Source organism: Drosophila montana, unplaced genomic scaffold (genome assembly GCF_035044405.1).
Source record: "Drosophila montana isolate Dmon_TW-CO22-7 unplaced genomic scaffold, ASM3504440v1 contig_402_1, whole genome shotgun sequence".
NCBI classification, from domain to species: Eukaryota; Metazoa; Arthropoda; class Insecta; order Diptera; family Drosophilidae; genus Drosophila; species Drosophila montana.
This window is the reverse complement of record NW_026998739.1, coordinates 6,408,071-6,422,003: the sequence shown is the minus strand read 5'-3', so window position 1 is coordinate 6,422,003 and position 13,933 is coordinate 6,408,071. Positions and strand designations below refer to the sequence as shown.

The 13,933-nt window shown below is 37.8% G+C and overlaps 1 protein-coding gene and 1 long non-coding RNA gene across 2 annotated transcripts; both read right to left on the bottom strand.

The window, feature by feature from the left end:
• Window positions 1–10,104: 10,104 nt before the first annotated feature.
• Window positions 10,105–10,719, bottom strand: LOC135439426 (uncharacterized). The gene is made up of 2 exons (XR_010438055.1): window positions 10,419–10,719; window positions 10,105–10,335 (listed from the first exon to the last, which is right to left on the bottom strand). It is a non-coding gene; the product is annotated as an uncharacterized LOC135439426 (long non-coding RNA).
• A 416-nt stretch (window positions 10,720–11,135) lies between these two features.
• LOC135439354 (E3 ubiquitin-protein ligase KCMF1-like) lies at window positions 11,136–12,734 on the bottom strand. Its single transcript, XM_064698074.1, has one exon. The coding sequence runs from the start codon at window positions 12,536–12,538 to the stop codon at window positions 11,285–11,287; it is 1,254 nt and encodes a 417-aa protein (XP_064554144.1). The 5' UTR covers window positions 12,539–12,734; the 3' UTR covers window positions 11,136–11,284.
• Window positions 12,735–13,933: the final 1,199 nt, after the last annotated feature.

Sequence of the window (13,933 nt, the reverse complement as noted above, 5' to 3'; positions counted from 1 at the left end):
ATTGTGCGTTTTGGTTAGACAAACTTTCAGGCTGCAATTTTGTCAGGCAGGCGGCGTAAACAAAAAAAAAGGAAGAAGCAAAGAAAAATCAGGAAAAAAACATTGAAAATGACAAATTCATTCGTTCGTTTCTCGTTTCTGGTTTCTGGTTTGAATTTTCGGTTTTTTGTTCACCTACCGAACAATTTCCGTTGCATTCTGTGTGCCAAAAATTGTATTGCAATGCCTAAATACAAAGTAAGCAGCAAACGGAATGGCTCGAAGGCCAGGAAACAAACGTCTAAAGCTCTACAGATTGAGCTTCCATTGTAGTTGCAGTTGCACTTGCGGATGCGGATGCAGTTGTTGTTGCTGCTGTTGACTTGGCCCCAAGGTGGCTGTTACATTCAACAAAATTTTCCAAATAATTCTGCACAGGAAGTGAGTTTAGTAACTAGAAACGACAATAAGTTTCACGGACAGTCTGAGCTGAATATATGCATAGCCTTTGATTTGACATTTTGGAAGTGTTAACCATGAAATGGGTTCACGTTTGAGAGGCATTACTTTTCATTTGAATTGCCATTTAGATTGGTTCTCTGCCCCATAGATTGTGCTAATCTGTTTCCCTTAACCTTTGGCTTTTTCCAATGCTCAATCTTTTTTCTTCTTACCTATTTTATCAACATATATTTTATTTGCATACAATACTTTGCTCGACTTTATACTTTGTTTTTTACCACTCCTACAATTCCACCTATATTTCACTTTGACAACTTGCTGTGCAGAATTTTAACAATTTGTTCTTACATAGTCGAACTAATTGAACTCAAGTATGAGATCTTGATTATTTTGATTTGTTATTCGAAAAGTCTATTAATTCTCAATCAACTAAACTCTCAATCAACTAATCTCTCTGCCAAAATATATTTTCAAAGTCTATTAATTCACAATTAACTAATCCTGCTTAAATATTTATTCCAAGTCAATTAATTCCAGATTAACTAATCAAACATTGTTACACGTTACCTACTACCTTACTAAAGTCTCCATCTCCCGTATAGATAAATCAAATGAGCTTAACAGCAAACTAACAAACAAAATTTGTCGAATATATTAGTAGCTTTTACTGGAAACTTTCTATTTCTGTTAATTAAAGCCCGAACCCATTAAAAATGTGTAAAAAGATAATATTGTTTTTATGCAAATGTATGCAACAGGCAGAAGAAAGCGTCCTCGACCCCTTAAAGTATATATTCTTGATCAGCATCAATAGTCAAGTCGATCTACTCATGTTTGTGTCTATTTCCGTCTGTCCGTATGTATGAACGCAAGGATCTCAGATCCTATAAGAGTCCGCGTAGTACAAATTTCTTTCCGATAACCGATAACTTATCCCGTATCGAATCAATCGATACAAATCGATATCGAAATGCTGTTTTTTTTAAACAAATCTCTTACATTTTAAGAGCCAGACACACCAAACTTGACATGTTGCGGGCTCGACTGCAATTGGGGATACTTCTTTTTTTGCTTTTTTAATTTATTTTTATGTTATGTGTTGGTAGAGGGCACAGGGGAATTCCCGACTAGACCTTCTTAATTGTTTTAAATACAACTGACTTAATTTACTTATTGTCTTAAGACAGAGAGAAAATAATTGAAATGAGCAAAAGCAAACCTTACTAAAGTTTCCATTATCTAAAATCCACAATCATATTTTTTATTTACCCTCTTTAAATATCTCCCATTAGAGTTTGTGTCCTTCAAACCTTTTCCGTATTCTTTTAATATCTTCCCTAAATGGATGTGTGCACTTTTTATCAACTGCAACTTTCATGCTACAAAATGTTTTTTACTTTATTTATTAAAGTCCTTTTTACTCTGTCATCAAGCTTTTCACGCCCAATTTTTTCAAATTATTCTGTTTTTTTTTTCATTCCATTTTTTCCATCTTTTCCTTTCCCTCTTTATTTTCCATTCAATACTTTTTCGCATGCACTTCAATCTTAAATCTCTATAAAATGTATAATCCTGCTAATAGAGCGTATGTGCCACGCCCGTTCTTCTCATGCTGGGCGTTATGAACGAGCATTTTAGCACACTGGACACATGTTGTGAAGGCTGTGGAAGGGGGGGGGGGGGGTGGACGGGTTGCAAGAACGACAAGCGGAACGCGCTGTAAAATATCACACGCTGAAAACGTTTCGTGCCGCATTTGTGTGGCATTTAATTAAATTCATTTTTTTAAGATATTTTTTTCCTTTTGTTTCCTTTTTTTTTGGCCATGACGTCACATAAAATATGCGCAGAGTAGAGGAGCTTGGTCCGAGGACCACAAGAAATGAATGGAAACGAGAATGTAAGAGCCAACAGGCGACTGTGCAAAAAGGTGTTAATGGTGACTATGAAATTCCATTTGCATTTTCGCACACTCCTCGGCCAGAAAAAATTATAAAATTAAAATAAGCATGTGACAAAACGAAAAGCACACCAAAAAATAAAAAAAAAGGAATGTCAAATTTTTAATGTAATTTTTTGTTACTGCCACTGGGCTTGTTGTGTCTCGCTAAGTAATGGTAATTAGGCGTGGAAAAATCCATTAGCTTCGTGTACCTGGCATACCTGCTGCGCCGGCTGCACCTGGTGCAGTCAGGCCCGGAGCAACAGACGGTTGCAATTAGCCTGCCCCAAGCTGGGCGATTATGCAAAGCTTTAGCTACGTTTCCATATGCATAACAAATGCCATAACCTGTCAAATATAGATTGGACCATGTCATATTTCTCTACCCGTATAACTTAGCTAAAAATGAGTTGAGTATATACCCGCATTGGTCATGGCTTGCTCTTAAGATTGATTTTTCATCAGAACTTCATTTAATTTTGAAATAACTTATTTTCCCACTGTTTTGCATATATTTCTACCTCTAAACAATTTGCTCTTAAAGTTAAACATTTTTTAAAATCAGCAAATACAATTTTAAAATAAGTTTGATTTTTTTTTTATTAATTTTGTATTTATTTGTTATTTATTTATTTTTTTAACATTTTTGAGACTATTTTATACTGTGCAAAATATAACTTATAGCCAAAAATGTAGATAATATTTTGCTTATATCAGTAATTAGTAACATTGAGACACTTATTAGCCAAGTCTTTTAATTTTACTATATTTTTCAATATCTGCATACATGAAAATTCAAATAGAAGCTTAAAATTAAGTATTTGCATATTATATTTCAATTTATATATTTTAATATTTTTACAGATATTGTTTCGACCGATTTTTGGCCCATGCAACTATTTTGATGCCTTCTCTAAGCCCTGGAATAATATAATAATGATCGGATCAATAATTATTGAAGCATGTGAGTACATTGCATACATGCAAGTACATTAAATCAGCTAGAGGGTATCTACTAGTCGGCGCACACTTGCCGACTAGCGCCCTCTTCATAATACACACACAAACACACACGCACACAGTTTTTATATACCATTTAAAGTCAAGAAGCAATGATTAACTCAGCTGGCTGCCATTTTTTAATCCAGCCGTGAAAATGCTCTACCATAATTGCATAACACTCGAACTGAAAATGTGCGGTTGACAGGCGACATGTCATTTCACCGCAGAGGGGTTTTTTGTTTGTTTGTTAGTGTTGTTGTTTTTATTTGAATACTTCTTTTTGCATGGCGTCAACATAATTGTTTTAAATTAATTGCGAATTGTGTATGCAAAAAGCATAAAGTGCACTTCCAATATGTAAAGGAACAATGCGCAAAGCCTCTGCACAGCGGGTAATTTATTGACCGCAGCAACAACAGCAGATATACGTTTACTCACGTTTAACAACGGGCTTAACTCCAGCTCCGACAGCAGCTCCAGCTCCAGTTCCAGTTCCAGTTCCAGTTGCAGCTAGCGAATATCACATAAATCAAATGAAATTAACTCAAAGCGCACAGCAAGCAAATAGAGTGTTAAATTTTTATAAACCACAAAGGCGAAACTTACAACACACACACACACACACAGATACTCATACACACACAACACCCAATCATACTTTATTTACTCTATAAAATTTAGAGCCTCGCTGTAGAGTGGCACATCAAGTTAGACATCGGCCCGGCGACAATTTCTTAAATGGTTCGAACAAATGAGAAAAGAATAGAGGCGAGAAAATATCATTTGCAGGCGTGCACAAGAACTTAAAGGTACAGCATAAACGAATGCAAAATACCCTACATATAAGATAAAAAGTATTCTAGATAAGGGTAGAGGATAAGGGAAGGCGAAATACCCTACATAAAAAAGTAAATAAATAAAGATAAAGGTACTGCCTAGGAATAAAAGATTGAAAATATTCTAGATAAAGGTAAAGAATAAGCGGATGCAAAATACCCTACTAGAAGGATTAAATATATTCTATATACCCAACATAAAACATTACAAATATTAAAATTTTATAGATATTTTTGACATGACAAAAAGGGGCACAACAAATAAATATTAATCGAATCTTAAGAATCTTATATAAAAGGAAATGCATCAAAAAGGATAGAAATCTGTTCTATATAAGCTTAAAATGGACAACTTGAAAAAAAGAGGATATAAATACGTATGCCATTTTTCAATATATATTTCTTCCCTCCATCCACAAAAAGACATGTATATGCACTTTTTCATTACAATTATGCAACCTGTTTTCGGAAAATCTGAAGCTAAAAATTAATAGAGCATACATTTTCTACTTGAGCTCCGGCCTAGAATACAACACAGCACATGTCTACCAAAATCAGTATAATTTTTTTTGTTCCCCAAGAAATTGCACGCTGGTAAAAAAGAGACGAAACGTTTTACGATTTGGCATGTGTGTGGCAGGATCGTATGTGGCAGGCTGTATGCTGGCTGCCAGAGAGAGAGAAGGGGCAGGGAGGAGGGGGGAGGGGGGGGGGGTGGTGTGCAGACCGCCAAGTTCAGCACTTTGGCGAGTCAAGTGCTTTTAATTTTCCGAGCACGTCGCCGCGTCATAAAACAAAAAACGCATGGAGCGCAACGGGGCGGGCACGTTTAGCATATATATTTTCACACTTGCAATCATACTTTAAGCAGATGAACACACACACGCACACACACACACACACACACACACATACATATGCACACATAACACATTGACACTAGAGATGGCAAACGAACAATCGATAGTTCGCTCGCATTTTTATTTGGTTGGAAAGATTTTAAAGATCTTGAGTATGTGCGAAACTCGTATATTCTTCTTTTACTTCACGTCAAACTATTTTCCAACACTTTTCCAAACTATTGCCAGTGAGTGCTTGTCGCTTTTACAGCACTGTTCCCTGCAAAGCTGCTTAAAGTAGATTTTGCTGGATTTTCTGCGAGCAGATTTTTAACATATTCTTCTAATTGTATTCGTTTGTTTACTGAGGTATTTCGGATCTTTGGCGACATTTGGAAAATTCAACTTTTTAATTTGGAGTGTACACTATTTATGTTTCAAATAACAAATACTTAGTGTTGGAAATAAACACTAGCACGACGCTTGCAACTCTACAGCTACAACGGATTGTAGAGTAGGGCGTGGAGATTTTTTTCAGTATAGTTCAGTTCGCAAAAAAAAAACAACTTTGCAACTATCTGTGTTTCATGTGCATCCGAGGTTCATCTCTAGCTGCTGCATGGGATAAGGCCGTGTTATCTTCGTTTACACTCCCAAAGTCGGGGCCATAAAAGTGCGTCGAGATTGTCGCCAAAACTTTTGCTTTCTTAATTTTTTGTCTTCATGCACTGATAATAATTTCTAGAAACGTTTTGTACTTTGTAGCAGACCCAGCCCCGAGCCCCCAAACCCCCGACCCGTGACCCCGGCGAGAAATTGTATCTCGTTTTTTTTTATGAGCCAGCGCACTTTATGAGAAATTCGTTTCAGTTGTCAACGAGAAGGTTTTAATTAAAGGCTCATAGGTCGACGCGCAGCATAATTACCAAAAGTGACAAAATTTCATAAATAATTTATACAAATAAATTAATATTAATGTTGTCCTGTTGGCCTGGCAGATCCAGTTATGCAGCGACAGGGTCTGTTTTATGCTCATTATGGCTGACATTCTGAACCCGATTGACTTAGGTTAGCAGCTTTCCAGCTAAACTGACATTAAAAGGATTTTCGGCTGCGCCGCGCCGTGCCTCTCCTCGCCTCGCCATTATGTTTGACACTAATGATAGATATTGTTTTGAGTTTGGGAATTCTGTAAATCTGTACATTAAATATGTCCCAAATGCGAAAGATAGTTGAGAAGTTCAAAGCGCGCTCTCTCTCTAATGCTGATGAATGGCCGTCTCTGGAGTTTGATAAGCCACGACGAATGCCTAATGGAACTGAAAGCAGTTCGAACACCCCCCCCAACCCCACCCATCAACCCCCTCTCTTAGTCCACAATTCGGATAACATGCAGCTGTTTCGCCCTCCTGTTGCGAAACTTTACACTGACGGGATTCAGGGTAGCTTCGTGGTTTCAACTGTTTTGGTTACGTTGGCAACTTTGCATGCGGTTAGTCTTTGGTTTTTGGATGTGGGCTGTGCAGTGGGAGGGGGGGGGGGGGGGAGGGTACCCCCTAGACACCCTGTAGCCATGCCACAAATGAATTGCAGGCCAGCTGCAATTGCTGCACTTGATTTGCGGTGCGACCCGATGGTTAACAATTATCTGACAACAGTTTGTTCGACTCAACGTCACTTCCAACTTTTGGTAAACTGTGGCCAACTGCCGGGTTGACACATTTTACCAAACACAGTTAAGATTTAGCCAAAGATTACATTTGCTGCAGTTAGCAATGGAAAACTGGCTTGTTTTAATTAATACAGCTACTTAATCGATGGGCCTCGAAGTTTTAAATACTCTATTGTAATTTTAAATAATTTGTAAAGCAATCATTTTGTTTTGGTTGGATTCCTTTGCTCAACATTTGTGTGTATTCAAAAAGGACTCTCGATCAATTAACTTCTTTTCCAATTTTAGACTGAAAATATTGATTAAATTAATTTTTATAAATATTTGCCTACATACTTTTTCAAGTAGGACTAAAAAAAGGGTCGATAGTTCGGCAGATTTTGCTTGGTTCATATATTTTTGTCATATATTTTCAAAATATTTATTTGCTCATTTATACCGATTTATGCCGTAGATATTTTTATAAAGAGTTTGCCGATTATATTATATCTCTACTGGAAATTTGCATACATCAAATATAGTTGGATATATCTTATGGCTGGGACCGAATTTCAAAATGCTTTATGGCTTAGTCCACCTTAAAATGTATATCATATTTTCTATTTCAACGAAATATCCTTCTAATATCCTTGGCATAGCAAGCCTGGCCATAAATATCACATAAAAACTTATATTTTAGATGAGAATCGGGTTCTGGGTCTCACATCATTCAACTTCTGTCACGCCTGCCGATTCATTTATCAATAAAACGTAATTGGAATTTTATTTTCATTTACTGGCCGGGCATCGCCTTCTTTTGTTGCTTTGGCTAATTAATGGCAGCGTCTAGCTGGAAAAAAATCTTACCGCTAAAAATTGATGGGGCGTGGCTCATTAACCTATTGCCCCGCGGGTCTCCAGGGTACATCACAGCTAATTGCGCTACCATTTTCCATTTTCGAAGCTGTCAATAGAAAATTTCCCTTTTTTATTTATGTTAATTTGATTTTATTTTTATTTTTTGCTCCGATTTTTAGAATAAAGTTGCGCTCAATTGCTTTGGCAATCAATCAAAGTCAGGGCGCTCACTCGGCCAATATGTGTGTGTGTGAGTGTGGCCAGGCGGGGGTGAGTGCGAGTGAGAGGAGGTAAGCTCCTTGCTGCGCTTCTAAAATGCTGCCACACTTTCTCTCACTTACTCTCATCTCCAGTTTCGTCAGCTCAAAAGAACCAGTTGGCTCGCACGGACAGAACGCGTTGATTGTCATGTGAGCTGCGTGCTCCATTTTGGTGTTTTGTGGTGTTGACGTGACACTTGAGCGACACTTGACGCCCGATAATTGATATTGTAAGCGGAAAAGGGCTGCCTCAGTGGGGGGCAGAGAGGGGGGCGGGCGAAGTGTCTGACAAGATGCTTGTAATTATCGCTGACACATATCGCGGCTGCCTGCAAGCTGTGCGCAGTTGGCAGCGCATTCAATGAATCAATGTCATCAAAATTTACATATTTTAAAAAAGTTCTCAAAAAAAAAAGTTACCTCAAAAGTTCAAATAATGCAAGAGCAGCTATTGCAACGTTTATGCCAAGTAGTTCACAATATTTTTATAGTTAAAAAAACGCTTAATGAAACATGAATTTGTTGAAATATTCATATTTTTTAATTTACGTATTGGCATCTTTTGCAATGTTTTTGCCGTGAATTTAATGAATTTAATAACCCATGAATTTTTTGACTCTTAGGACTAATAAAACAAATTTAAAAATATAAATGTAATTCTTTAAAACTTCTTTTTATAAAATTTGGCAAATTTCATATTAAGCATGATCAAGAAATCGAAATAGCATAGTTCCATCACTTCATTATTAACAATCTTCTTAAGGACACACTGACGAAATCCGATTACAGCGTTTATGCCAAGCATTTCAGGATATTAAAAGAAACACTAAAAAAGAATATGATTACGCTGAGGCATTTATAATTTCTTCATTTTACGAAGTTCCGTATTTTTCAAGGCTTATGCCATGAATTCAATGTTTTCCTTAAATTATAACCCACGAATTTTGGACTCTTAAAACGTATCAAAAGCAAGTGTTAGTATTGAAACCTTTATTTTATAAATCGATCCAGCATAGTTCCATATATTCATTGCTAACAATTTTCTTAGGGATAAGCCATGTATTTCATGATATTTTAAAAAAATGTATGATCGTGCTGAGACATTCATATTTTTTCCCTTTACGAATTGTCATATGTTGCAGCGTTTATACCATGAACTTTATGTTCTCCAGCATAGTTCCATCTCTTCACTGCAAACACTCTGCTTAAGGATACCCTGACGTAATCCCTATTAATTGCTTGCGTTTTATTAGTTTCTTAATGCTGCTTGGCAGCTTTAAAACGCAACGATATTAGACACAATGGTAAACAGTCTTATAAATTGTTAGATACACACACACACACACACATGTGCACTTATATGCACACACACCAGCCCGTGAGTGTGTGCGTGTGGAGCCCGGTCATTTTATGCAGAGCTTCTAGAAGTACCTGCCTTTTGCTTTACTTTTAATTACCAACTCAAATTACACGGCCAGACACACATACACAATGGGGCACGCACACCCACACACATACACACACACATGCACATCCATGCTCAGTTACATTTGGCCGCCATTTAGCAAGAGGGAACACAAAAACGTTGGAACAGCTGTTTGGCTTGTACTTGGCAAGGACTGCAGAAGAGAGGCAAAAGGCGTCGGTAAAAGGAATAGACCAGCAGCTGGGCAAGGGGGGAAAGGGAGAGGCGAGGAGCGAGGCGAGGCGAGGAGCAGCACATGCCTGGCGAGAACTGGCAGAACCGCAGAACTAAACTTCAGCAGTCGCCATCGTTTGCTGCACATTTCATTACAATGCCATTGTATTCAAATCCTATTATAAAACGCAAAGCACTGCACTGTGGGAGGCGGGGCACAGGCTGGGCTAGCGAGGAGGGGGAGAGAGAGAGTGATTGGGAGAGAGAGAGAGAGTGACTGGGAGAGGCTATGGTAATGTTGCAGCTGGAGAAGTTCGTGTTTGCAGCACGTTTCCACTTTCGCACTTGGTAAACATAAGTTGCCCACGCACAGTGGCTGCTGCAGGTTGTTGGAGCGCGGGAAGGGGGGGGGGGAGGGAGGGAACGGTGCTGTAACGGAACTGGATGCTGCAGAATAGAAGGCAGCAACAGTCCATAAAATAATTACCAACACCAGCGCAGCAGCAGCAGATAGGTAGAAGCAGAGCAAAGCTGCTACGAAAAGGCGAGCCAGATTCAGCATGAAAATGAGCCGGTTTAACCCCCTCCAGCTAATTGCTAGCCCAAAATATAGCAAAAATAAGATATAGGCCAGGATAGATTTAATATAAATATCAAAGAAAGTGCAGCTTTAATTAATATCACAAATTTCTACATTTTAAATTCGCATATCAAAGTAATTGCTTTGGAAGCTGCAACAGAATTTGGTGCTTTCTTGGGTTAAGCTGCCCAGGTAAATCCAGTCGGCAAACTGCATAACCGGACGAAATTATTCTGTAAGTCAGTCGAAAAGAAATTAAGGCGCAAAATACATATTTGCTGGCTGAGCTGCAATATTAAAGCAAAGTAAAATATTCATTTAGGAATGCAAAACATGAACAAACCGAATTTCAAGTTCAAAAATTCTTTACCTGAGCTGTAAATAGTTGCAACAAATTCGCTTACTTTTACAAATGTTTTCGGTCGGTTGTGAGTGGGTTCAGTTGGTGGAAGAGGGTCCAGGGTATCACCTAGTCGGGAACTCCCGACTTGTTTATATATTGCAAAGCCTGCAAGCGATGAGACTTTGGCTGCTTAAATCAGTAGTTTGTCATGGATGAGTTAATTTTCATATAATTCTCAACTGCTTTAAGCAACGACTATTAGAATTGAAAATCTATTGAATTATAATTTAAGAATATAGTAGTTCTGTTATCTGCATACATCAGGAGCAATTTCTAGAAAGTATGATATATTTATTTATGCGTGCAAAACAAAATTAAATGTTTAAAACCAGTTTTAAATATTGTCAACAATAATAACCTCTTTCTTACTGAAGTTTTCTGTACATTTCTAAGGCTAAATGCCTGCAGATGGTAAACAAATTTTCTGCTTTAATCAATACTTTGTGATGCTTGTAATTCTCAACTGGTTTAAGCACGCACTGCTTTAAATAAATTATAAAATTTCAAAAGTTTATTCCTGGTTACAATTTATAAAATAATTACTGAAATATAAGTCAAGAACTGATTCTATAAAGATTAGATAATATATTTGAGAGTTTCTTCCGTCTTTTGTTGTTTGAATCCTTCGACCGTATTGCACTATACGATAATCCCATTTTAGGCAAAAGTTATATCTTGCTCTCGTTAAATTTTCACATTAAAATTTTTATTTGCGTATTGTTTAAAATTAGAATGTTTGTGTTCTACGGAATACATGTAAGGATTGGCAATAATTCTGCTTGGTTTTATTAGTTTTTTTTTTCCTTTTTGCCATTGTGAGGTGAGGTGAGCTGTTAGTCGATATCCTGCTGCTCCGAGCTAGTCAGTGCGCTCTCGTCCATGGTGACGCCCTGCAGTTCAATGTAGCGCAGCTTGCTCTGGGTTGACCAGGGCCTGATCCAAGGTAGCGACATCAGCATCATGATCTGCGACGGTATATATTTGCACGGCAGCAGAGAGATCAGATACTCGTTTTTTCGGTCCAGAGATTGTGCATCTGCTTCTTCTTCACCGATCTCTGGAAATAGCAGGTGCTGTAATCTCACTGACTCTAGTTCTGGTTCCGGTTCCGGTTTGGGTTGTAGTTTGGGTTGTGGCAGCTGCAGCTGCTCCTCGCACAGCATGGAGAGCAGCAGGTGCTCGGTGAAGAGCGCGTGCTGCTGTCGCTGGCTGTTGTCCCGCAGCGCTGTCTCCAGGTCCGCGTGCTTCTCTGCCGTCCACTGGTGCAGCAGATAGCGATCCGCATCCGAGTGCTCCAACAGCAGCGCCGAGCTGCCAGCTGCTTCATTGCCAGGGCCTTGGGCTGGGCCATTGGTCAGCGCCTCGGGACTGGCAATTGCCAGAGTGGTCGGGCGTGAGCGCGGATCCCCCTCCAGGTAATTGGCCGGCGTCTGGCTCAGGCGTAGCTCCGGACGCAGGCGACGCAGCTCGGACAGCTGATAGAGTATATCTATGCCGGCCTCAGAGTCCATGCGGCTGCTATTGGATCGCGCCGAGCTGCGACTATTGCTGCCATTGCCATTCTGATTGCCCGGACTTGGCGGCTGTTGGCGCCGCCTTCGACGCGACACGCGCGCCAAGGCATGACGCAACGGCGGCGTATTCGGATCCAGCAGATTGGCGTGCTCAATGTGATTCAGCAGCAAATGGCGTGCCAGATTGCGTATGGCGACCAGCTCAATGCCCGGCAGTCCGGCGCACATGGGGCACACCACATGGCTGTCGGCCTGGCGATGCATGGTGACCACATGATCGATCAGCTCCTTGGCCGTATGCCCAAAGATGCCGCAATAGGGGCACGTATAGCAGTTGGGCAAGTGCATCAGTTCGAGCATCTCGCCATTGAGCAGCAGTTCGGGCAGCTGTTGGTGCCGCTCCTGGTCGAGCAGCAGCTGCATGGGATGCTCCAAGCGATGGTCCAGCGTCTCCACATGCTGGTCATAGCACTCGCCGCACAGGTCATAGTTCACACAGCGCAAACAGTGAAACCTTCGTCCTTGGAAATTATGTGTTTGACAGCCATCGCAGCAAAAATTTCGATGGCCCATAGATTTGTTCTGATTAGTTAATTAATTGTCGCCTCTTCGTTTATTGGACAGAGAATTAATAATCGATTTGTTGTTGTCGAACAGAATGCGATGTGATGCTCGGGCTGGAATTAATTACGCAAAAATATGGGTCGAAAAAGTCTTGACAATGCGTTTTGAATTTCTATTTTATGAAATCAAATGACAAGAATCAAAAATAGTGTGCGATTAACTGTGGAGAGTACTTTCAATACGAGCTCGAATATATGGGAAACGTTTCGAATATATGTATATATATATATATATATATATAGTTAAACTTAAATGCTTGGATATTAAGCGATGATATCGCAAATGAAAACAAATATAAATGTTGATATCGTATATAGAAGAAAATAGAAATGACAATATCGTATATAGAAAAAAATAGAAATGACAATATCGTATATAGAAACAAATATTAACAATTAACAATTATATATATTTTTTAAATACCATTTATTTTTATTAAAACTATATACGTTTTATTTTACGGTTTTCTCACCAACATACGCTGGAAATAGTTTCAAATATTCTCAAATTATATATTATTCTATAAGTTGAAAAAGAGTAAGCGCAAGTGTGATTATAGATTTAAATAATTTTATAAAATAATATATTAAACATTTGTTTACAGATTTCTAATCAGCTGCGACGATCGATTCTCAAACAGAAAGAAATATTCTAGATAATATTTAGTTATTTTTACGTAAGTAAAGTTTGATCTTAGACTCTAATTATAGTCAGTTTTTAAGACATTGCGTTTTCTTTGACTAACAATCATTTATTAAGCTTTAGTTTTATTGAGTAGAAAAGCATTAAATTGCATTTTCGAACGAGGAATTGCTGGTGATATTAGTATGTATATTCAATAGAGAGTAAGATCTAATGCATTTCTAGAAAATTTCAATAATTTTTGATCGTATAAATTATTTTAAATATTTTGTACTTTTTTTTTTTTACAGATTTTCAATCAAAATTTTCAAACATATAAAATATTCTAGAAAATATTAAAATCCTTCTACGTAAGTAAAGTCAATGTTTTATAAATAGAGTATAAACATTTTAATATTCTAATATTAGACATTTTAAGACTTTTTTGAGATTTTATTTAATTATTTTTTCAAGTCATGTTCATCATGATCAACTTTTTTTTTTATTATGCTTCAATTTTATGAAGTTCAAAATCTTACAATTAATTTTTTGAAGAAATCATTAAATTAGATCCTATTATGTATGCTTAGGAGAGTAAGATTTAAAAAGTTTTTAGATTATTTAAATATTTTTGGATTAAGATAGAATAAAATATAAGTATAGTAACTACACATGTAAATGACATATTATTTATTATTATTTGTAGTTTGTTTTATAGCATTT